Consider the following 24,068-nt stretch of genomic DNA (forward strand, 5'->3'; position numbering starts at 1 on the left):
CAAAGGACTTACTCACAGCAGCTGAGTAACAGCAGTGAGCTGTTCTCTATTAGCTTATGTGACACAGGTCCTCTGACTCCTAGATATTCCCTGCTTTAAAGGCTGGGAGATAATTATGAAGTAAAAAGCAACTTTACCCACAGTAGCTGTTTTGCAGCAATGCTCTGCCAGAAACTTCAGAATGAAGGTTCTCCCTATGCTGACAGGTCTCAGTTTGCTCTGTGTCTCTGGAAAAGTGATTTTTACCTACCCACACCTTATCATCTACTGCCTTAGTGGTAACTCCGACCACAATTCCTTATGAATCCATGAGGAAAAGCTACATCTCTTAAATCCTTGTTGACACAGTAAAGACCACCTTCTGATTCCCCTCCTGTCCTTCTGATGTAGTCTACAATCTGTAGAAAAAAAGCTGTAGTTGACAGCTTTCTGTCAACTCCCTCTCGCTCCCCAGAATCCTTCTTGTCCCTGAAAATTCACCTTGTCACATTGTCCCAAATCTCTTTCAGTTCCATCAGGGTTCAGCAAAGACAGGAAAAATGCACTGTGTCAAACATCCTCCCAATTCACCAAGCCATTTGTACTCAGGATTTCTGTGTTGTACATACCCTACATGAAGCTGAATGGTCCAGGTAACAGCTCCTTTCACTGAGTTTTCATGGAATATAAAAGCCATTTACAGCCTGCTGCTGCTGAGGGTTTTGTGAACATAGGAGCTCAGAGAAGTAGCTGAAGTTAAATCTTTAAAGCCAACTTCACAGGTAAGAGTGGCTTTAAGAGCTCAGAGAACAAGGTTGCTGAACAGAGAGTAATAAATAGCGAACAAACACCTTATTTGACCCCAGATATTCTTTCACTCAACAAAACCCTGTACGGCAGGCAGGTTGGCAGAGCCATAGGCAGAGGCTTGTGTAGCGTCATTGTTAGAGCAAGACACAGAGCAAGGCCTCTTGGATCAGCATCTCCCACCACCAAGCCTAAGGCTTAAGGCAAATCTAGCCCAAACTGCGAGGAAAGATAAACAAAAGCAGTGCTTCTGTGTCACAGGGACATCGTCAAATTTGTCGTCATTTAAACCACTTCTTAGATGAATGTTGTCAAAAACAAGCATCCCATAGGAACACATTCTGTGAGCCACTACATTAATTGATTATCAAGAGCAACAGCAGAATTCACTCAAGAGTGGAGAGAAAATTCCCCTTTAGTGCAAACCCAGTTACTCTTTTCCCAGTTTGTATCTAATTGGTCATATGCCATCAACCTTAAAAACAGATTTTCTTTTTCAATAATTGGACTCGCTGCTTTTCAAACATGCATTTAGTGTTTCTGAGCAGACCCAAGTGTAATAGCAACATAAGACAAAAGACAGCCAGTGCAACCTTATGCTTCATTCTCCCTGCAGTACCAGGTTTAACCTCAATTTTCTGTAGCTGTGATTGATGCCAAAGGTGCCTCACGGGCCACATATCCTTTGAGAACAACAGGCACAGGAGCACCAGACAGGCAGTACTGTTGTGTTCCCATTAAATTTAATTCCATTGGTGGCGACCTGCAGACAGACAGGATCTTTGTAAGTCTTGTCAGATTGCAACTCTCTCCTTTGTCTGAAGCTGAAAACACATACAGTATATTAAAACGAGATCTTCACTATAAAAGCATGTACAGACAAGTCACCATGGAGGGTACTAAATTTCAAATTAATGCCTCCCTAGTTCCTCCGTCATACATGTCCACATATGGACAGACTTTAATCTCAGAGTAAATGAGATTTACTCTAATCTCATAAATTACCTTGGACTACTACACCTTGGTCAAGGGACAGGATACCCACAGGTTACCCCTGAGTATCAATATGCTGTGGATTCACAGCTGAACTCATCCGCATGATAATTACTTCACTTGTCTGCAGTGTGATAAATTAGCTTGAGGTTAAAAACATTTTAAAACAAAAAAAAAAAAAAAAAAAAAAAAAGGAGTGAATACCACCACCATTGGACCACGTATCAGATTAGGTGAGGTCAGCATTGTGTGTGCTAGATGACTTCAAAAGTTTGCCTTCTGGCCTACTTTTTACTTTTTAATCTTTTTCACTTTTTAAAAAACCCAGAGATAACTTACGGGTATTTGCTCTTGCTCATACACAGACACTTTATTCTGAGGAGAGACAAGACTTTAAAGTGCATCAGCTACTGCATCTAAAAAAGAAATAGCAGGCTCTCACTCCCTTCTAACTTGCCATATGCCATTATAAGTCTCACAATTCTTTTGTGAAAATTCAAATAGAAAATAAGTCACTCATATTGAATCTGATTTACCCTGCCACATTCACTAAATGCTATCATCAGGCAGGACCTCACATCGCTTCAGTCTCAGCACATTGACTTACCAAGGAAACTGCACAATCAGATCCAACTCAAACACTGATTTCAGAGCTGATAAAAGAAGCCGTCCCCCATGGTGCTGGCCCCTGTCCACAGCAGGTGCACTGGCAACTCAGACATCCCCTTGGTGCTCAGCCAGTGCCTCAGTCTATGGTGACAGGAGCCATCTGTGGGGATAAAAGAGCAGCTCAACTTCCAAATTTACTTCCAGCCTTGAGAGCAGCCAGATTCCTCTCTCCTGCAGGAACCACTAGGTAATCCAGCTCACAACCTGCTGAACAGGCAGGCTCTGTCTGGGGCAATCCCTACACCCACATACTCAGGAGTTTCTTGTTTTCACTACACAATTTATTGAGCATTATCATCACAGACAAGATGTAATGGTGGATAATAAGGCAATTCCTGTGAGAATACTTCTAAGGTATCCTGGTTGGTCCTGTTACAGAGGCCATTAATAATAATGGCCATAATTAGCTGTTATACAGCACATGTCTTTTTTTCTTAAGAAAGGTGGGTGGCAAGAGTTTTCATCCCATTTTAAAGACAGTGAAACTGAGGTAATGATGAAATGCAAATGCCAGCAGCAGTGTGAGGCACAAAACCAGGGCCCCTGCATCCTAGCTGGGTGCTTCAGGTAACACAGCCAAGAAGCTCCATATCCTGTTACCCATATATTGAGTCACTGAGTACCCCCAGCAATGATCTTACTTTTCATTATGGAGTCAAAAATAAAACAGGGCTCTAATTCCTCCTGCAAGCCAGAAATTTCTGTGGCAAATGACACACTGAAAAATGCAGCGTAACACAGAGCAAAGCAGCTGGTAGCCCATCGAGGTGCCAGAGCCATGATGTCACTCATTACTCTGAGAGCTGGACAGTGAGAAGAGTTGCCTCAACTGCCACAAAACCAGCCGGCTTGCTGATTAATCCAAAATGCTGCTGTTGAGAGGAGTGACCTCCTGGTCACTGACAGCAAAAGCAAAATGTAAAGGCTCAAAATGAAGCCATTAAAAATAGCTACCTTCAGTTCTCATCAGGTCTGGGAACAGGCTCAGTGATATACAGTTGAAGCCTCCTATTTTGTACGGACATTCACAGCAATGTAATACAGCTCTGAAATTCAACTTCCTAGTTGAGCTTGAAGCAAATAGTGCAACTGAATTTCATACCTTTTTGTTTTGCCAGTATGAGACACCAAGGACTCAGCAGCCTTCTTCAGAGGGAAATACCTGTGAACTCGAACATGTCTATTGTCCATATCTTTGTACTACCTGTTAGTTCTAAAAATAAAGGGTTCAAAAATCTCCTTGATAATCCCAAAGAAATAAAATTACATACCCTGCTACTCTCCAGGCAGCAAATGGTACCCCAAGAGGGTGGGTAAGAAAACCCAGGTGGTTTGGTTTTGGGTTTGTTTAAGCAAGTTGAGAAGACACCAAGAAACCATGAGTGAACCAGAGCAGAGCCACAGCTGTTGAACTCAGGAATACAGCCAAATTATATAATTATTTTGGTTTTGGATGCAACCCAAAAACACCCCAGGAACTTCTCTGGAATTACTTGCTGGCAAATCAAAAGTGGGTCAAGCTCTGGGCATGTCTCTCTCCCCAGATGCTGCCCCTGCACCCCACATGTGCACAGCACTACCTGAGTGCTTCACTAAGCCGGCATGGAAAGGAATACAGGGAGCTGTTCTCTACCACGTCTGGAATCAAACCATCCTCTCCCCATTGGGGCACGGCACCTTATCCTGACCAGGGGCTGACACTGAGGATCCTCCCCGTGAGGCACAGCCCCAGCTGCCCAGCCCCTCACTGCACATCCATCTAGTCCCTCAAAGGCTGAGGAGGCAGCTGCAGCAGCTTTAGAGATGGCTGTGCCTTCTCCATGTGGCTCCCCTCACAGCTGCAGAGCCCTTTCCCAAAACAGCCATGGCCCCCCCATGGCTGCTCCAGAAAATGTGTGCATCCTATCCCCCCACCATGGCTGCCCCACAAAGAGGCACAGACATGTCCCCGAGGCGCTATGCTTTATTCTGAGGGGTGCAGGGCACAGAGAAGGAACTGGGTGGACAAGGAAGATGAGTTGTGGGGAAGGTGTTTGCAGGCTGGCAAGGCCAGGCTGGGTGGCACTAGCAGGAGGTGAAGGTTTTCCAGAAGAAGTTCTTGCAGGGCACCTTGCGGTCTCGCTGTGAGAGCTGGGCAAGCTGCCCCAGCACTGCCCGGTCCTCCTCCAGCTTGCCCTTCTCCTCCACATCTGAGAAGGCTGCCTCGCTCCCTGCATCCACACTGTCCAGCAGGCCTGCCAGCATCTTCAGGATGACACCCTTGCGGACTGTACTCCGTTCCTGTGGGCAGAGAGCAAGCAAAGTGAGGGATGGAAGGCTTGTCCCCCATGGTTGTCGAGATTCAGAGCGTGCAAACAATCCCCCACGGGGTCCCTTCTCATTCCCCTGCCGCATCTCAAAGCCAAGAGACGGCAGAATGCTGGAGCTCAGGGATCTGTGGCTGCAGAGGCCACTACTGTCTCCCATCCCTATCCAGCTCAGCCAGTTGGGTCTTCTTGTGCCATGTTAGAGCTGGAAAAGAGCTGCTAACAAATACGCTTTAATTGCTGAGACGGCCCTCACTGAGGCACTAATTAAATTTCCGTGTATGCCAAGCTGCCTCTTTGCTGCCCTGACTGCCCAGCCTCTGCCTTGGGAAGGTCAGGGAGGAGGCACAATTCTCTAGCCAATAGTAAATTAAGCTCAAAGGGGGCTGTACCCCACAGTAAAATGCTGAGAATGAAATGCAACAAGGAGAGTTGATGGGGAGAGGGATACTCCAAATATCTGAAACAAAATATTGCATCAGTGGAGACAGGCAGCTGATGTAATTCCATAGCCTGACCTTGGGTGAAGGTGGGATTGAAAAAGAGCTTTTGAGCTCCATCCAATTGCTGTATCATCACAAAGAAGAACAGAGCCTGCGGTCTGGAGCTTGAGGGAATTCCACCGGTATGAGTTACCGTGTTTCTCTTAATTTTACATCCAACAAATCTGAGAAATTACCCCTTGCCTGAGCATTCCTGGTCTCTATGACTCATTAGCAGAGACAGCTGGTACTGGCCGAGCTGAGACAGGATCTGTTCCTGTCAAACCATCCATTTCCCATGCAGATGGGAATCTTGGAAGCAAGTTTCTATGTCACCCCTCACAAATGCCCACATGTACTTCTGTATCTATCTGCTCAATTTGTCAGCACCAGCATTTGCTAAGGACCACCTTGTGAGCAACTCAAAAGATGGATAAATACAGGCAGAGCAATTGTCTTGAGTTTACCTTACAGAAGGTTTATGGATATTTTTAATCCCTTTCTTAGCTCTATTAATTACATCTGCTACCACACAAAAGAAACTGAGGAACAGAAAAATTTCACACTATATCTCTGGCATAAGGAAAGAGAGGCAAACCAGTTTGTGCTCACCCTGATTCCTACTCCTGTGCTGCAAGTACAGAAATGTCACAAGCCTTTGGGAAGGGGACTGGGACTGTGGAACCCAGCTATGTGTGTCTTCTAGGTCACATCTTTCTTGGAAGCATCTTTCCTAGCTTAAGTGATGCCTGGAAATTAACTGTTCTGAGCACAACTGGTATCTTCAGACTCGGGGAGTGGGGAAGGCACAGCACAGCTTGTGTTACAGGACATTCCTTACGCATGACCGACTGTGGCTGCCAGTGAAACCTGACAGCTCTTCCCCAGCACTAATCCACTGCTCATATCCTTTCTGTTCTGAAAGAGATCAAGACTCTCTGGCAGCAGCGAGATCTCAGCACAGAGGGTTGGGACAAACCTTTGGGCAGCTGCTTCATTCCCTGTGCCACATCCATCAGTGCCTCAGAATGAACAGATCTTTGGCATTGCAGTGTATTTTATGGTGGTTTGTTTTGTAAAATCCTGACATTTTCATACTTAAAACATCTGTCCGTTACACCAGTGGTGACTGTTGGGATTGGTTCATCAGCATCCATGAGGTTTTCAGTTTGCAGAATGCTCTGTAATAGATATAATGACTCTCTTTAATTATATCACTATTTTGTAAGCAACAGTGTGTAAAAGACTAAGAGCCATTACACTTGAATTCATTTTTACCAAATACTTATTTATCAATTTATCCCCTATAACTTGTTACTTTTTGCCCCAGCAGCTAGGATTTGCAACAGGAATTTATTTTTTAAGAAAAATGAGTTTACTTAAGTACTGGATTCCTTATTGTAAGGATGTAGAGCTGAAAGTTTCCAGTTACACCCAGAAGGGTTAATCCCAGGCAGCTGCAGGAGCCCTAATCTCTAACAGAATGTCAGCACCTCATACTGTGTATGGTTCTGTCTTGCAGCCAGTTTTGTCATTAATGGGATGTGAGCCTGCTTCTGAAGTACTAACACACTGATGGATGAGCTGGAGCCAACACTAAGACTGAAAAAACAACGCGGATATGCACAAAGGAGAAGTTAGCGCCTGTGAAACCACCACAGGGATCCCTCACTTCTCTGGAATAACAGCAGCCTTATGGATACAGCCACATGTGGCGACTAACCAGAGCTCAGAGGCACATCAGCGATGTGTTGGGAATATGCAGGAGAGAGGACTGCAGGGCAAGGGCAAACAAAACAGGGCTTGTGATTAGGCTATGCTTTGATTCCCTACCCCTTTGGCCTCTTAGGGAAATAGCACAGAAAGCAAAGTTATTAGAGTGCTCTGGCCATTATAATATTAGGGTTTTGCCAGTTGGTACGATAATTATATTGCCGTAAGTTCTGCCACTGCATTGAGCTACGCTGGTTCAGAGCATAATTATCCTAGCAGAACTATGTCAGTATAACTCTTCTTGTGAATACTACTCCAGAAAACACAATTTTATTTTGATGTAACTACTTCATTTATGGTTCCTTTGTTACTTTCCTACTGAACCGATCTTTTAAACATTTGTCCTTCCGACAAGTCCTATTTAAAATATCGTCTCCCTTGATCATTTTACCAATTACGTATCTTTTCTCACTCTCCCTAGTACTTTGCTTTATTCTCTCACGCTGTACCCTTTCAATAACGTTTTCTCCTTTTCCCTCCGATCTCCTTTTTGCCAGTTTTCACTTAGCTCGGACTTCACTTATTCCAGCTCTCTGGCATCTGTTCCGGTACCTTTCCTAAATCAGCTGGCCAGCAAACTGTAGTAAGAGCCTGGGGCTTCGCAGCACGTTAAACTGTAATGCCTTGGAATATAGAGGAGGGGAAGAGTTGCATCGGGTACAGCCCACTTGCCCTTATGTCCCTTTCCTTGGCTCTACCCTGCTCCTACCCAGGACATGTTGTACTCACCCTGGTGCTCTGCAGTCTCTCTTCCCCGGGCAGTGCCGTGGCTCTCATGCTCCACACCAGCAGCAGCAGGGACACCAGGCTGGCCACCAGTTGCATGATGCTCAGGTTGTCACTTGTGCTGAGTGAGGAACACTGGAAGAGGGAGCTGTTCCTGGACTATCTTCTGCCTCAGACAAAGGTTGCAGGCCATTTTATAGCCCTTCCCCAGCCCAGTAGGTGTCGCAAACAATTCAGTCTATATCAAAGGCAAATTAGGCTTTGGAGAGGTTGTTAACATTTGGCTGCTTGAGTGGGATACTTCAGTGTCTCTGGGCTTTCCATGTACCAGACCTGCAGAGGCTAAAGAAGCAAAGGTCTGGGACTCTCCAGTAACAGGCTGTTTCTTCATGTCACAAAATTGCAGGCATCATCTGTGCCTCTTCTACTTAGCTGAATTCTGTTTGGGAAATAATGACGGGTAGAAGAGTCCACCAGCTCACACAAACCTCCGGCCAATGCCGGATGATTCAGAGGGAAGCAGTAAAACCTTTGGCCACCAGTACTTAGATATGGCTTGATTGATTTAAATGAAAACTAATGAGACTGAAAGCCCTTCCCCAGGAGCGTTCCCTGCCTGGCACAGGAGCTGTAACTGCTGGAGCAGGGCACGACATCTGAAGAACACTGCAGCCAGGGCATTAAAGCCAGCAGAAACAATTACTAAGTAGAAATAGTTACTCACCTGGTCCAATGATCAAATCTTTGTGGCTCATCTTCAAGGAGTGACCCCACTCCAGGGAGGAATCTCCACACAGCCCTCGAGCACTGGGGTCAGACGCTGCCCAACCAGTGGAAGACAAGGGGTTAACAAAGCTTTCTGGACACTGCCCTCAGAGTGGTTCCACAAAATGTCCATTAATGTGGATCTTTAAAGAAAGACAGCTTATACATATGCTTGCAATGGGTACCCCTATTTTTGTACGTTATTTCCTCAAATGCTTCTGCTTTAATGTATTTTTATATTAGAAGGGTTTAAAGAAGCACTGACACAAGCTCTGCTTTCTGCAATGCCTCATCCTCAGGAACAGCTGGATATCCGCACACTCGCACAAGCTGAGGCAGCTCTCATGTAGGGAAGGAGGTACTGCTGCAAAGGAGCAGAGATGAACAGCTGCAGAAATTCAGGCAAGAAAAACTCTGTGCCTCGCACTCAGCCCAGTTCCTCACTGCGAGTACAAGTCCTGCTCTTACCTGCAGAAACTCCAAGACCCGGCATGGTTCTGTTTTACAGATAATTGGGTTTTGTTTGGCACCCCTCCTAGCCCCATGGCCACCGCACCTGTCAGCTTAAAATCAGAATCAGTTGGCTTGGTGACAGCACAGCACTAGATCGGAGACATCGGAAGACCCAAAGGAATTTACACTTGCCTGGCTCAGGACAGCTCGTTCCTGGCGCAGCTGCCCAATGCATGGCAGGAACGGGGCGGCCGAAGGACAGCGACCCGTAAACCCTGCCACGCGCAGCGCGCTCTGATGGACACGAGGGTGGCCAGGGGCGGAACAGCAGCTCGCAGCGTCGTGCCGGTTCCGGGGACCCGCCCAGGCCGGTAGCGCCCGCAGCTCCAGCTGTGCCATCCCCACGGAAATAGTGAAAGAAAATTCACCACCCCAGGTTCCTGATCTCAGTTTGCAGGGCGCGCTTAGGACTGTCAGGGCAGCACAGGTTTGAGGTGGGGGCAGCTTGTGTCTGCGACACATCCTCGATCATTTGGATTTTTGGAGGTGTCCGGCCAGTCAGGGCCACAGGCCCCTGTAGACAGAGACCGGTCCTTTTCCCTGGGAAAGAAAAGTGGCCAGCCCAGGTTCCTGATGTCAGTTTGTCGGGTTCCCTTGGGACTGTCAGGGCAGCACAGGTTTGAGGTGGGGGCAGCTTGGGTCTGCGACACATCTTCGATCGTTTGGATTTTTGGAGGTGTCCGGCCAGTCAGGGCCACAGGCCCCTGCAGACACAGACCGGTCCTTTTCCCTGGGAAAGAAAAGTGGCCAGCCCAGGTTCCTGATGTCAGTTTGTAGGGTTCCCTTGGGACTGTCAGGGCAGCACAGGTTTGAGGTGGGGGCAGCTTGGGTCTGCGACACATCTTTGATCGTTTGGATTTTTGGAGGTGTCCGGCCACTTCAGGGCCACGGGCCCCTGGAGGCAAAAGCGGTCCTTTTCCCTGGGAAAGAAAAGTGGCCAACCGAGGTTCCTGATGTCAGTTTGTAGGGTTCCCTTGGGACTCTCAGAGCAGCACAGGTTTGAGGTGGGGGCAGCTTGGGTCTGCGACACATCTTCGATCGTTTGGATTTGTGGAGGTGTCCGGCCAGTCAGGGCCACAGGCCCCTGTAGACAGAGACCGGTCCTTTTCCCTGGGAAAGAAAAGTGGCCAGCCCAGGTTCCTGATGTCAGTTTGTAGGGTTCCCTTGGGACTGTCAGGGCAGCACAGGTTTGAGGTGGGGGCAGCTTGGGTCTGCGACACATCTTCGATCGTTTGGATTTTTGGAGGTGTCCGGCCACTGAGGGCCACAGGCCCCTGGAGGCAAAACCGGTCCTTTTCCCTGGGAAAGAAAAGTGGCCAACCCAGGTTCCTGATGTCAGTTTGTAGGGTTCCCTTGGGACTGTCAGGGCAGCACAGGTTTGAGCTGGGGGCAGCTTGGGTCTGCGACACATCTTCGATCGTTTGGATTTTTGGAGGTGTCCGGCCACATCAGGGCCACAGGCCCCTGGAGACACAGACCGGTCCTTTTCCCTGGGAAAGAAAAGTGGCCAGCCCAGGTTCCTGATGTCAGTTTGCAGGGTTCCCTTGGGACTGTCAGGGCAGCACAGGTTTGAGCTGGGGGCAGCTTGGGTCTGCGACACATCCTCGATCGTTTGGATTTTTGGAGGTGTCCGGCCACTTCAGGGCCACAGGCCCCTGGAGGCAAAAGCGGTCCTTTTCCCTGGGAAAGAAAAGTGGCCAGCCCAGGTTCCTGATGTCAGTTTGTAGGGTTCCCTTGGGACTGTCAGGGCAGCACAGGTTTGAGGTGGGGGCAGCTTGGGTCTGCGACACATCCTCGATCGTTCGGAATTTTGTAGGTGTCTGGCCAGTCAGGGCCACAGGCCCCTGGAGACACAGACCGGTCCTTTTCCTTGGGAAAGAAAAGTGGCCAGCCCAGGTACCTGATGTCAGTTTGTAGGGTTCCCTTGGGACTCTCAGGGCAGCACAGGTTTGAGGTGGGGGCAGCTTGGGTCTGCGACACATCCTCGATCGTTTGGATTTTTGGAGGTGTCCGGCCACTCAGGGCCACAGGCCCCTGGAGACACAGACCGGTCCTTTTCCCTGGGAAAGAAAAGTGGCCAGCCCAGGTTCCTGATGTCAGTTTGTAGGGTTCCCTTGGGACTGTCAGGGCAGCACAGGTTTGAGGTGGGGGCAGCTTGGGTCTGCGACACATCCTCGATCGTTCGGATTTTTGGACGTAGCCGGCCACTGAGGGCCACAGGCCCATGGAAACAAAGATCAGCTTTTGTCCTTTGGAAAGAAAAGTGGTCAGCCCAGGTTCCTGATGTCAGTTTGTAGGGTTCCCTTGGGACTGTCAGGGCAGCACAGGTTTGAGGTGGGGGCAGCTTGGGTCTGCGACACATCTTCGATCGTTCGGATTTTTGGAGGTGTCCGGCCACTGAAGGCCACAGGCCCCTGGAGACACAGACCGGTCCTTTTCCCTGGGAAAGAAAAGTGGCCAGCCCAGGTTCCTGATGTCAGTTTGTAGGGTTCCCTTGGGACTGTCAGGGCAGCACAGGCTTGAGGTGGGGGCAGCTTGGGTCTGCGACACATCCTCGATCGTTTGGATTTTTGGAGGTGTCCGGCCACTCAGGGCCACAGGCCCCTGGAGACACAGACCGGTCCTTTTCCCTGGAAAAGAAAAGTGGCCAGCCCAGGTTCCTGATGTCAGTTTGTAGGGTTCCCTTGGGACTGTCAGGGCAGCACAGGTTTGAGGTGGGGGCAGCTTGGGTCTGCGACACATCCTCGATTGTTTGGATTTTTGGAGGTGTCCGGCCACTCAGGGCCACAGGCCCCTGGAGACAACGACCGGTCCTTTTCCCTGGGAAAGAAAAGTGGCCAGCCCAGGTTCCTGATGTCAGTTTGTAGGGTTCCCTTGGGACTGTCAGGGCAGCACAGGTTTGAGCTGGGGGCAGCTTGGGTCTGCGACACATCCTCGATCGTTCGGATTTTTGGACGTAGCCGGCCACTGAGGGCCACAGGCCCATGGAAACAAAGATCAGCTTTTGTCCTTTGGAAAGAAAAGTGGTCAGCCCAGGTTCCTGATGTCAGTTTGTAGGGTTCCCTTGGGACTGTCAGGGCAGCACAGGTTTGAGGTGGGGGCAGCTTGGGTCTGCGACACATCTTCGATCGTTCGGAGTTTTGGAGGTGTCCGGCCACTCAGGGCCACAGGCCCCTGGAGACACAGACCGGTCCTTTTCCTTGGGAAAGAAAAGTGGCCAGCCCAGGTTCCTGATGTCAGTTTGTAGGGTTCCCTTGGGACTGTCAGGGCAGCACAGGTTTGAGCTGGGGGCAGCTTGGGTCTGCGACACATCCTCGATCGTTTGGATTTTTGGAGGTGTCCAGCCACTTCAGGGCCACAGGCCCCTGGAGGCAAAAGCGGTCCTTTTCCCTGGGAAAGACAAGTGGCCAGCCCAGGTTCCTGATGTCAGTTTGTAGGGTTCCCTTGGGACTGTCAGGGCAGCACAGGTTTGAGACTGGGGCAGCTTGGGTCTGCGACACATCCTCGATCGTTTGGATTTGTGGAGGTGTCCGGCCACTCAGGGCCACAGGCCCCTGGAGACACAGACCGGTCATTTTCCCTGGGAAAGAAAAGTGGCCAGCCCAGGTTCCTGATGTCAGTTTGTAGGGTTCCCTTGGGACTGTCAGGGCAGCACAGGTTTGAGGTGGGGGCAGCTTGGGTCTGCGACACGTCCTCGATCGTTTGGATTTGTGGAGGTGTCCGGCCACTTCAGGGCCACAGGTCCCTGGAGACACAGACCGGTCCTTTTCCCTGGGAAAGAAAAGTGGCCAGCCCAGGTTCCTGATGTCAGTTTGTAGGGTTCCCTTGGGACTGTCAGGGCAGCACAGGTTTGAGGCGGGGGCAGCTTGGGTCTACGACACATCCTCGATCATTTGGATTTTTGGAGGTGTCCGGCCAGTCAGGGCCACAGGCCCCTGGAGACACAGACCGGTCCTTTTCCCTGGGAAAGAAAAGTGGCCAGCCCAGGTTCCTGATGTCAGTTTGCAGGGTTCCCTTGGGACAGTCAGGGCAGCACAGGTTTGAGGTGGGGGCAGCTTGGGTCTGCGACACATCCTCGATCGTTTGGATTTTTGGAGGTGTCCGGCCACTTCAGGGCCACAGGCCCCTGGAGACAAAGACCGGTCCTTTTCCCTGGGAAAGAAAAGTGGCCAGCCCAGGTTCCTGATGTCAGTTTGCAGGGTTCCCTTGGGACAGTCAGGGCAGCACAGGTTTGAGGTGGGGGCAGCTTGGGTCTGCGACACATCCTCGATCGTTTGGATTTTTGGAGGTGTCCGGCCACTTCAGGGCCACAGGCCCCTGGAGACAAAGACCGGTCCTTTTCCCTGGGAAAGAAAAGTGGCCAGCCCAGGTTCCTGATGTCAGTTTGTAGGGTTCCCTTGGGACTGTCAGGGCAGCACAGGTTTGAGGTGGGGGCAGCTTGGGTCTGCGACACATCTTCGATCGTTTGGATTTTTGGAGGTGTCCGGCCACTCAGGGCCACAGGCCCCTGGAGACACAAACCGGTCCTTTTCCCTGGGAAAGCAAAGTGGCCAGCCCAGGTTCCTGATGTCAATTTGTAGGGTTCCCTTGGGACTGTCAGGGCAGCACAGGTTTGAGGTGGAGGCAGCTTGGGTCTGCGACACATCCTCGATCGTTTGGATTTTTGGAGGTGTCTGGCCACTGAGGGCCACAGGCCCCTGGAGGCAAAGATCAGCCTTTTTCCTTCGGAAAGAAAAGTGGCCAGCCCAGGTTCCTGATGTCAATTTGTAGGGTTCCCTTGGGACTGTCAGGGCAGCACAGGTTTGAGGTGGGGGCAGCTTGGGTCTGCAACACATCCTCGATCGTTTGGATTTTTGGAGGTGTCCGGCCACTGAAGGCCACAGGCCCCTGGAGACACAGACCGGTCCTTTTCCCAGGGAAAGAAAAGTGGCCAGCCCAGGTTCCTGATGTCAGTTTGTAGGGTTCCCTTGGGACTGTCAGGGCAGCACAGGTTTGAGGTGGAGGCAGCTTGGGTCTGCGACACATCCTCGATCGTTTGGATTTTTGGAGGTGTCCGGCCACTGAAGGCACCAGGCCCCTGGAGGTAAATGCGGTCCTTTTCTCTGGGAAAGAAAAGTGGCCAGCCCAGGTTCCTGATGTCAGTTTGTAGGGTTCCCTTGGGACTGTCAGGGCAGCACAAGTTTGAGGTGGGGGCAGCTTGGGTCTGCGACACATCCTCGATCGTTTGGATTTGTGGAGGTGTCCGGCCACTCAGGGCCACAGGCCCCTGGAGACACAGACCGGTCCTTTTCCCTGGGAAAGAAAAGTGGCCAGCCCAGGTTCCTGATGTCAGTTTGTAGGGTTCCCCTGGGACTGTCAGGGCAGCACAGGTTTGAGGTGGGGGCAGCTTGGGTCTGCGACACATCTTCGATCGTTCGGATTTTTGGAGGTGTCCGGCCACTTCAGGGCCACAGGCCCCTGGAGGCAAAAGCGGTCCTTTTCCCTGGGAAAGAAAAGTGGCCAGCCCAGGTTCCTGATGTCAGTTTGTAGGGTTCCCTTGGGACTGTCAGGGCAGCACAGGTTTGAGGTGGAGGCAGCTTGGGTCTGCGACACATCCTCGATCGTTTGGATTTTTGGAGGTGTCCGGCCACTCAGGGCCACAGGTCCCTGGAGACACAGACCGGTCCTTTACCCTGGGAAAGAAAAGTGGCCAGCCCAGGTTCCTGATGTCAGTTTGTAGGGTTCCCTTGGGACTGTCAGGGCAGCACGGGTTTGAGGTGGGGGCAGCTTGGGTCTGCGACACATCCTCGATCATTTGGATTTTTGGAGGTGTCTGGCCACTGAGGGCCAAAGGCCCTGGAGGCAAAGATCAGCCTTTTTCCCTCGGAAAGAAAAGTGGCCAGCCCAGGTTCCTGATGTCAATTTGTAGGGTTCCCTTGGGACTGTCAGGGCAGCACAGGTTTGAGCTGGGGGCAGCTTGGGTCTGCGACACATCTTCGATCGTTTGGATTTTTGGAGGTGTCCGGTCACTTCAGGGCCACAGGCCCCTGGAGTCAAAAGCGGTCCTTTTCCCTGGGAAAGAAAAGTGGCCAGCCCAGGTTCCTGATGTCAGTTTGTAGGGTTCCCTTGGGACTGTCAGGGCAGCACAGGTTTGAGCTGGGGGCAGCTTGGGTCTGCGACACATCTTCGATCATTTGGATTTTTGGAGGTGTCCAGCCACTCAGGGCCACAGGCCCCTGTAGACAGAGACCGGTCCTTTTCCCAGGGAAAGAAAAGTGGCCAGCCCAGGTTCCTGATGTCAGTTTGTAGGGTTCCCTTGGGACTGTCAGGGCAGCACAGGTTTGAGGTGGGGGCAGCTTGGGTCTGCGACACATCCTCGATCGTTTGGATTTTTGGAGGTGTCCGGCCACTCAGGGCCACAGGCCCCTGGAGACACATACCGGTCCTTTTCCCAGGGAAAGAAAAGTGGCCAGCTCAGGTTCCTGATGTCAGTTTGTAGGGTTCCCTTGGGACTGTCAGGGCAGCACAGGTTTGAGGTGGGGGCAGCTTGGGTCTGCGACACATCCTCGATCGTTCGGATTTTTGGACGTAGCCGGCCACTGAGGGCCACAGGCCCATGGAAATAAAGATCAGCTTTTTTCCTTTGGAAAGAAAAGTGGTCAGCCCAGGTTCCTGATGTCAGTTTGTAGGGTTCCCTTGGGACTGTCAGGGCAGCACAGGTTTGAGGTGGGGGCAGCATGGGTCTGCGACACATCCTCGATCGTTCGGATTTTTGGACGTAGCCGGCCACTGAGGACTACAGGCCCCTGTAGACACAGACCGGTCCTTTTCCCTGGGAAAGAAAAGTGGCCAGCCCAGGTTCCTGATGTCAGTTTGTAGGGTTCCCTTGGGACAGTCAGGGCAGCACAGGTTTGAGGTGGAGGCAGCTTGGGTCTGCGACACATCCTCGATTGTTTGGATTTTTGGAGGTGTCCGGCCACTGAGGGCCACAGGCCCCTGGAGACACAGACCGGTCCTTTTCCCTGGGAAAGAAAAGTGGCCAGCCCAGGTTCCTGATGTCAGTTTGTAGGGTTCCCTTGGGACTGTCAGGGCAGCACGGGTTTGAGGTGGGGGCACCTTGGGTCTGCGACACATCCTCGATCATTTGGATTTTTGGAGGTGTCCGGCCACTGAGGGCCACAGGCCCCTGGAGACACAGACTGGTCCTTTTTCCCAGGGAAAGAAAAGTGGCCAGCCCAGTGTCCTGATGTCAGTTTGTCGGGTTCCCTTGGGACTGTCAGGGCAGCACAGGTTTGAGGTGGAGGCAGCTTGGGTCTGCGACACATCCTCGATCGTTTGGATTTGTGGAGGTGTCCGGCCACTCAGGGCCACAGGCCCCTGGAGACAGAGACCGGTCCTTTTCCCTGGGAAAGAAAAGTGGCCAACCCAGGTTCCTGATGTCAGTTTGTAGGGTTCCCTTGGGACTGTCAGGGCAGCACAGGTTTGAGGTGGGGGAGCTTGGGTCTGCGACACATCTTCGATCATTTGGATTTTTGGAGGTGTCCGGCCGCTGAGGGCCACAGGCCCCTGGAGACACAGACCGGTCCTTTTCCCTGGGAAAGCAAAGTGGCCAGCTCAGGTTCCTGATGTCAGTTTGTAGGGTTCGCTTGGGACTGTCAGGGCAGCACAGGTTTGAGCTGGGGGCAGCTTGGGTCTGCGACACATCCTCGATCGTTTGGATTTTTGGAGGTGTCCGGCCACTTCAGGGCCACAGGCCCCTGGACGCAAAAGCGGTCCTTTTCCCTGGGAAAGAAAAGTGGCCAGCCCAGGTTCCTGATGTCAGTTTGTAGGGTTCCCTTGTGAATGTAAGGGCAGCACAGGTTTGAGGTGGGGGCAGCTTGGGTCTGCGACACGTCCTCGATCGTTTGGATTTTTGGAGGTGTCTGGCCACGCAGAGCCACAGGCCCCTTGAGACACAGACCGGTCCTTTTCCCAGGGAAAGAAAAGTGGCCAACCCAGGTTCCTGATGTCAGTTTGCAGGGTTCCCTTGGGACAGTCAGGGCAGCACAGGTTTGAGGTGGAGGCAGCTTGGGTCTGCGACACATCCTCGATCGTTTGGATTTTTGGAGGTGTCCGGCCACTCAGGGCCACAGGCCCCTGGAGACACAGACCGGTCCTTTTCCCTGGGAAAGAAAAGTGGCCAGCCCAGGTTCCTGATGTCAGTTTGTAGGGTTCCCTTGGGACTGTCAGGGCAGCACAGGTTTGAGGTGGGGGCAGCTTGGGTCTGCGACACATCCTCGATCGTTTGGATTTTTGGAGGTGTCCGGCCACTGAGGGCCACAGGCCGCTGGAGACACAGACCGGTCCTTTTCCCAGGGAAAGAAAAGTGGCCAGCCCAGGTTCCTGATGTCAGTTTGTAGGGTTCCCTTGGGACTGTCAGGGCAGCACAGGTTTGAGGTGGGGGCAGCTTGGGTCTGCGACACATCTTCGATCGTTCGGATTTTTGGAGGTGTCCGGCCACTTCAGGGCCACAGGCCCCTGGAGTCAAAAGCGGTCCTTTTCCCTGGGAAAGAAAAGTGGCCAGCCCAGGTTCCTGATGTCAGTTTGTAGGGTTCCCTTGGGACTGTCAGGGCAGCACAGGTTTGAGCTGGGGGCAGCTTGGGTCTGCGACACATCCTTGATCGTTTGGATTTTTGGAGGTGTCTGGCCACTCAGGGCCACAGGCCCCTGGAGGCAAAGATCAGCCTTTTTCCTTCGGAAAGAAAAGTGGCCAGCCCAGGTTCCTAATGTCAATTTGTAGGGTTCCCTTGGGACTGTCAGGGCAGCACAGGTTTGAGGTGGGGACAGCTTGGGTCTGCGACACATCCTCGATCGTTTGGATTTTTGGAGGTGTCCGGCTAGTCAGGGCCACAGGCCCCTGTAGACAGAGACCGGTCCTTTTCCCAGGGAAAGAAAAGTGGCCAGCCCAGGTTCCTGATGTCAGTTTGTAGGGTTCCCTTGGCACTGTCAGGGCAGCACAGGTTTGAGCTGGGGGCAGCTTGGGTCTGCGACACATCCTCGATCGTTCGGATGTTTGGACGTAGCCGGCCACTGAGGGCCACAGGCCCATGGAAATAAAGATCAGCTTTTTTCCTTTGGAAAGAAAAGTGGTCAGCCCAGGTTCCTGATGTCAGTTTGTAGGGTTCCCTTGGGACTGTCAGGGCAGCACAGGTTTGAGGTGGGGGCAGCTTGGGTCTGCGACACATCCTCGTTCGTTTGGATTTTGGGACGCAGCCGGCTACTGAGGGACATAGGCTCCTGGAGACAAAGACCGGCCCTTTTCCCTGGAAAAGAAAACTTGTCAGCCCAGGTTCTTAATGTCAGTTTGTAGGGTTCCCTTGGGACTGTCAGGGCAGCACAGGTTTGAGCTGGGGGCAGCTTGGGTCTGCGACACATCCTCGATCGTTTGGATTTTTGGAGGTGTCCGGCCACTCAGGGCCACAGGCCCCTGCAGACAAGGATCAGCCATTTTCCTCCAAAAGGATTTTGGGACGCAGCCGGCCACTGAGGGCCTAACCCTAAACCCTAACCCTAAACCCTAAAGCCAATCCCTAACCGCTAACCGTGCAAGATGGTGGCACCCATGTGGTCACATGATGGGGAGTAAAATGGCAGTACCTGTGTGGTCATGTGACAGGGAGCAAGATGGTGGCGCCCATATGGTCACGTGATGGGGAGCAAGGTGGCGGTGTCTACATGGTGGGGGTGATGTGGGTAGTGGGTATTGTAATGTGCCAGGTGGAGCACTAATTAGGGGTTGTATAGGTATATATAAAAAAGAAGAAAAACTATATGTCCGGTGCAGCAGTAGAAAGTTTCAGGCTCCAGGGGAATAAATTCTTTTTTTTTTTAATCATTATTTAAAGTTTGTTTTTTATTTTACTCCCAGGGAGCCTGAAAGTTTCTACTGCTGCTTTTTGAAAGCTAGAAAGGGAAACAAAGTTAGAAATGAAAAGATGGAAAGAAAGAAAAAGACAGAGTTAAGAGACGACTTAAGAGAGCACTTAAGAGACGACTTAAGAGACGACTTAAGAGAGCACTTAAGAGACGACTTAAGAGAGCACTTAAGAGAGCACTTAAGTGAGCACTTAAGAGACCACTTAAGTGAGCACTTAAGAGACGACTTAAGAGAGCACTTAAGAGAGCACTTAAGAGAAGACTTAAGAGAGCACTTAAGAGACGACTTAAGAGAGCACTTAAGAGAGCACTTAAGTGAGCACTTAAGAGAGCACTTAAGAGACGACTTAAGAGAGCACTTAAGAGACGACTTAAGAGACGACTTAAGAGACCACTTAAGAGAGCACTTAAGAGACGACTTAAGAGAGCACTTAAGAGACGACTTAAGAGACCACTTAAGAGACGACTTAAGAGAGCACTTAAGAGACGACTTAAGAGAGCACTTAAGAGAGCACTTAAGAGACGACTTAAGAGAGCACTTAAGAGACCACTTAAGAGAGCACTTAAGAGACCACTTAAGAGAGCACTTAAGAGACCACTTAAGAGACGACTTAAGAGACGACTTAAGAGACCACTTAAGAGAGCACTTAAGAGACGACTTAAGAGACCACTTAAGAGAGCACTTAAGAGAGCACTTAAGAGACCACTTAAGAGACCACTTAAGAGAGCACTTAAGAGACCACTTAAGAGAGCACTTAAGAGAGCACTTAAGAGACGACTTAAGAGAGCACTTAAGAGAGCACTTAAGAGAGCACTTAAGAGAGCACTTAAGAGAGCACTTAAGAGAGCACTTAAGAGAGCACTTAAGAGAGCACTTAAGAGAGCACTTAAGAGACGAAAAGAAATAGGAAAAGAATGGCAAAGAGTAAAAAATGAGAAGGGTTACAGTGAAAATGAAAGAGGGTGAGAGTGAAAAAGAGGACAAAAGAATTGAGGAAAAAAAAGAAGAGAAGCTGGAGAGAAAAAGAAATAAAGAGTAAAAGCATCAACTAGAGAGAAAAATAAATAGTTAGAAATAGTGAAATAGAGAAACAGAAGAAAAGACATACAGGGAAAGAGAGAAGCAGAGAGAGACAGTTAGAAACAGTGAGAAACAGAAACAAAGTTAGGGACGGACAGAAATGACGTGACAGAAAGAAAACTAAGAGAAGAAGCAAAGGAAGAAATACAGTGGGGAAAAAAAAAAGACTAAACCACACCAAAAAAACACAGGAGCCAAAGGGGGAGGGGGAGGGAGCGGGGGGCATCATTATTAGGTTTGATTCAACCTTATTGAATGATTTTTTTATTTACACTCCAGCAAAACACATGGAAACGATGTATACGAATGGGAGTGTAGATAGAATCCGTACGCTTACCGGTAGAAATCCCACTTACGTACGGAGCCGTATGTGGAAATGCGGCGGCAAAGGCAAACACGGAACGATACGGGGCAATAGAAACCGAACGCATATTAACACAATATAACATTTTTTCTATTTACATTACATTTTGTTTGATTGTTAGAGGAAAGACCAAAAAAAAAATAGCACACAGAAAACAACACTCATCCACCATGACCACCTCATTCACATTGCACGCAAACTCACTGTCGCTCTCGTTTCAACCGCTCCATTAAGCCCCGGCAATCGTTGTTCCTCGGGAACGTGGTCCCCGGGTGCCTCCTAAAAAATCCTCCTGCCTGACAAAAACCCCGGTCCCGGGACGGTCCGCCTCCAAACTTTGGCGATGAACTTCGCCTCACGGACCGGCCGGGACCGAGGAAAAAAAAAACCCAGCCGGGGGGGAAAAAAAAAAAAAAAAACCCGGCTGGGGATTTTTTATTCTAAATTTAAAAATGAGCTGAAAAACCTGAAAGGCAAAGGCCATACGCACAAGGTTAGAAGCGGTCAACACACACTCACACCTGCAGACACAAGCTCTCACAGACAGACACGGACAATCACGCTCTCTCACACGCTCTTCCGCTTACACGCTGACTGCCACCCTTACTTGAAACGCTACGTTGACGCTTCGACGCGTCTTCTGACCGCAGCTCTTCGATGTCCAGCGGTAGATTCCGGGATAACGTGTAGGGACCCGGGGACCTGCGAGACGACAGAGACAACGGGAGGCGGTCGACGAGTGACTATCTGACGGCTAGGAGCTATTCCCGCTCCGGGTCCACAAATTTTGTACCCAAAACCCCCATAGAAGACAGATGAACTGTAAAGTTTTATAACTGCTCTACCTAACCGTGACTACGCGCCTGGGCAGGGCAGCTCCGATCGTAAGTGGCACGACAGAGGCATGTACAACATAAGCCAAGGTAGGTACATACAATATATGCACAATATAAGCCAACGTAGGTACATACAGTATAAGTACATACAATATAAACCGACATAGGTACATACGACATAAGTACATACAATATAAGCACATACAGTATAAGCCAACATAGGTAGGTACAACCTAAGCATGTACAATATAAGCCGACATAGATACAATATAAGTGAGGACTTGACGTAACTCTCCAGAAGATGAATTGTTGAGCCCTATACCCTTTGAGAAGTTGCAAGCTACGGAACTACTGCGGTCAGGTGATGAGGGTCTAATATGCTCCCTCTAGAAGTCCGAGAGAATGGCACGGGAAGAGAAGGCGCTACCAAAGGTGAGAAGGAAGATGGATGAGAACGTCTCCTGTACTTCTTCCCGTCTCAAAAAGTAAAAATGTAACGATGCCGGAATAAGCAATATCCAGGAAGGTACACGAGTAAAATATGGCCGATACGGCAGAGAACAATGCTGATAAAGCCTCGAGATGTAACAAAGGCCTATGACGCAGAAATCAATGGACACGGACGACATAACACAGACACGGACGACATAACACAGACACGAGTGGAAACTGCCTGGCAGTTCCACCTTATGGACCCAAGATTGCTAGTCCAAGATGAGTCATAGGCCGATGATGCCAAAGGAAAGAAAGCCCTAGGGCAATAGCATGTGATGATGAAATTTAACTCCTTTCAAGATGTTAGTGCCAAAGGACTTAAGAGGAAGCCTAAGAAGCTCAGTAGGCCTAGACAAGAAAGCGATGACTACGGCGTGACCGTGGCTAGAGCTCCGGACGTGAAGGCGGGCTCCTCGGGTGAAAAGATCCACGACGACGTCGAGAGTCGAAGAAGGCCGCCGACGCAAACCTCGCGAGGACGCGAAGACGGATCGGAACTGCCCTGCCCGGCGAAGACTCTGGTGAGGCTGAGGAGAAACCCTCTCCCTCTGCTTCCGAGGGGCCCGTCCCACTATGGGCCTCTCCTCTAAGCTAACATCTAATTGTCTCCTGTGATAGTAAAGGTTTTTCCCCTTCTCCCACCTACTGGCCCCGACACTTAGCTTTTGCAAGACGACCGGACAAAATCCATCGTCAGCCGGATGTGGACGGCGACACGTTCTCTACATGCGCTTCGGTGCTGCCGTTTCCAAACTTCAGCTGTGCGCCTCCTCACGGTACCTAAGACAAAACAGAAAATGCAACTAGCGCCCTGCAAAAGAGGAATCCCCGGAACTTTGACGCACCGCTGCCCCGGCTCACCTGAAATCTTGATGCGACTCAACAGGCTGCCAGGAGGATACCTACAAAAGGAAAAGGTACAGGCTTAGTGTGCTGCCACATAACGGTCACCTATGAGTCACCCAGCCGAAATGCTGACTCACCTGCTTGACTCTGTTCCTTCACACGCCTAGGGCAGCAATGACACCTGCAAAGAAACAAAGCAAAAAAAACCACACGGAGATACCGAGAAAAGACCACGACCCTGACCCGACAAGTACGCCCACCTACACCTTAAGCTTGCACCCACCTGGCCTCAGACATCTGGGATCAGAGACATCTCGCAAGAGGACTGCCTACAAAAAAAAAAAAAAAAAAAAAAAAGGGGATGCTTAGACTTTCACCAGAAACTGAGACCTGTGCGAGAACAAGTGCTTCTGTCCACTGCTGACCTGGCACACTTGGCCTTGACTGCAGCTATCTGCCTGGACTTCCTAATAATAGACAAAGAACAGTGCTGTAACATAGTCACCATTTATGCTTCCCCTGCAAATACAAACAGCAACTGACCTTCTCAGGGAAAACCCCCTGACCCAGGAGGGGCGCTCTGCCACAGATCTTAAATGTCTGCATCTGAAAGAAAGTTAGGAGAAAATTCAAACAACTGTAGGATAACTTAACAGGTCCAAGCATCCTGTGTGAATCTAGGAATACCATCTAGAATACAACTACATCCCCCATTCCAAATTGCAGGTCTCCAGGACTTGTGCAATTACACCAGGCTATGCAGCAGGACAGAGCAGCTCCGGGACAAATACGTGCAGACACCCGTGACACAGGACAGGACATGACAAACGAGGGGACGCCACGAGGAGAAAAATCTCTTGGCGAGAAAAATGCCCGCGAGGACAGAGAGATTGCGGAACGAGATGACCTAGGCGAGACAGCCGGCTCGGAGCCGATGAGGCTCAAAGAACCCTGCAGGAAGAAGATGCTAAGAAAACGATGTCTTCCGAGAACCACACAAGGGGATGCCTGAAAAGCCTACGGTAAGAATGAGCTACCTAGCTTGGCGTTCTCACGAGTCCTAAGCCGCTATAATGGATCCTTGGGGTGCGCGGCTGTCGCTACCACTCGGAACGAGACCTTAAAAGACATCTGACCGGATGCTTCTAAAGACAGATATGACTGCGATGCCTGTCCGGACTCCCGAGTCAAAAGGCCTGTGGCGTTGGGGCCGGGCCGAGGAACGCAAAGATCACAGATGCCAAGATGACCCTCAGACAGCTAAGGTAAAAAAAGACAAGTGACGTGACAGACCCAAACAACACAGAATGCACAAGAGACAAGTGACACGACACACACCGGAACTGCTCTGCCCTGCGCGCCTCAGCGCTGAGATCAAAAGAGACACTTTCCCTTAAGGTGGCCTAAGGAGACACTTCTTAGACATCCCCATCTCCAAAGCAGACTCCAAAATCCCTTCCAGGCAGTCCCAAGCCAGCACCCCGCTTCCCTCCCCTCAGTGGGTCGTAGCCCTCGACTTATCTTGCACACTTCTGGGCA

At 50.5% G+C, this 24,068-nt stretch overlaps 1 protein-coding gene and 1 long non-coding RNA gene across 7 annotated transcripts; both read right to left on the reverse strand.

Moving 5' to 3' along the window:
- Window positions 1-4,403: 4,403 nt before the first annotated feature.
- On the reverse strand, window positions 4,404-9,451 carry CORT (cortistatin). Of its 6 annotated transcripts, XM_053997595.1 has the most exons (5): window positions 8,969-9,451; window positions 8,766-8,864; window positions 8,460-8,643; window positions 7,739-8,077; window positions 4,404-4,728 (listed from the first exon to the last, which is right to left on the reverse strand). In XM_053997595.1, the coding sequence occupies exons 4-5, from the start codon at window positions 7,832-7,834 to the stop codon at window positions 4,513-4,515; spliced, it is 312 nt and encodes a 103-aa protein (XP_053853570.1). In that variant the 5' UTR covers window positions 7,835-8,077; window positions 8,460-8,643; window positions 8,766-8,864; window positions 8,969-9,451; the 3' UTR covers window positions 4,404-4,512. The 6 variants fall into 6 exon arrangements, with proteins under 6 accessions (XP_053853570.1, XP_053853572.1, XP_053853575.1 ...); XM_053997597.1 differs by lacking the exon at window positions 8,766-8,864 and having other exon boundaries at window positions 8,460-8,555; XM_053997600.1 differs by having other exon boundaries at window positions 7,739-7,856; window positions 8,460-8,864.
- Window positions 9,452-22,665: 13,214 nt separating this feature from the next.
- On the reverse strand, window positions 22,666-23,134 carry LOC128818315 (uncharacterized). The gene is made up of 3 exons (XR_008440454.1): window positions 22,955-23,134; window positions 22,813-22,858; window positions 22,666-22,710 (listed from the first exon to the last, which is right to left on the reverse strand). It is a non-coding gene; the product is annotated as an uncharacterized LOC128818315 (long non-coding RNA).
- Window positions 23,135-24,068: the final 934 nt, after the last annotated feature.

The sequence above is a fragment of the Vidua macroura genome, chromosome 23 (assembly GCF_024509145.1).
Source record: "Vidua macroura isolate BioBank_ID:100142 chromosome 23, ASM2450914v1, whole genome shotgun sequence".
In the NCBI taxonomy this organism is placed as follows: Eukaryota; Metazoa; Chordata; class Aves; order Passeriformes; family Viduidae; genus Vidua; species Vidua macroura.

What these genes read in the sequence shown, in the direction of transcription:
- CORT (XM_053997594.1), bottom strand. Translation starts at nt 8,993, where the DNA reads ATGCCGGGTCTTGGAGTTTCTGCAG. An exon ending in GGGTCTTGGAGTTTCTGCAG is followed by an intron (nt 8,865 to 8,968) that starts GTAAGAGCAGGA and finishes GCTCCTTTGCAG; the next exon opens with CAGTACCTCCTTCCCTACAT. An exon ending in AGATTTGATCATTGGACCAG is followed by an intron (nt 8,078 to 8,459) that starts GTGAGTAACTAT and finishes TTGCTTCTTTAG; the next exon opens with CCTCTGCAGGTCTGGTACAT.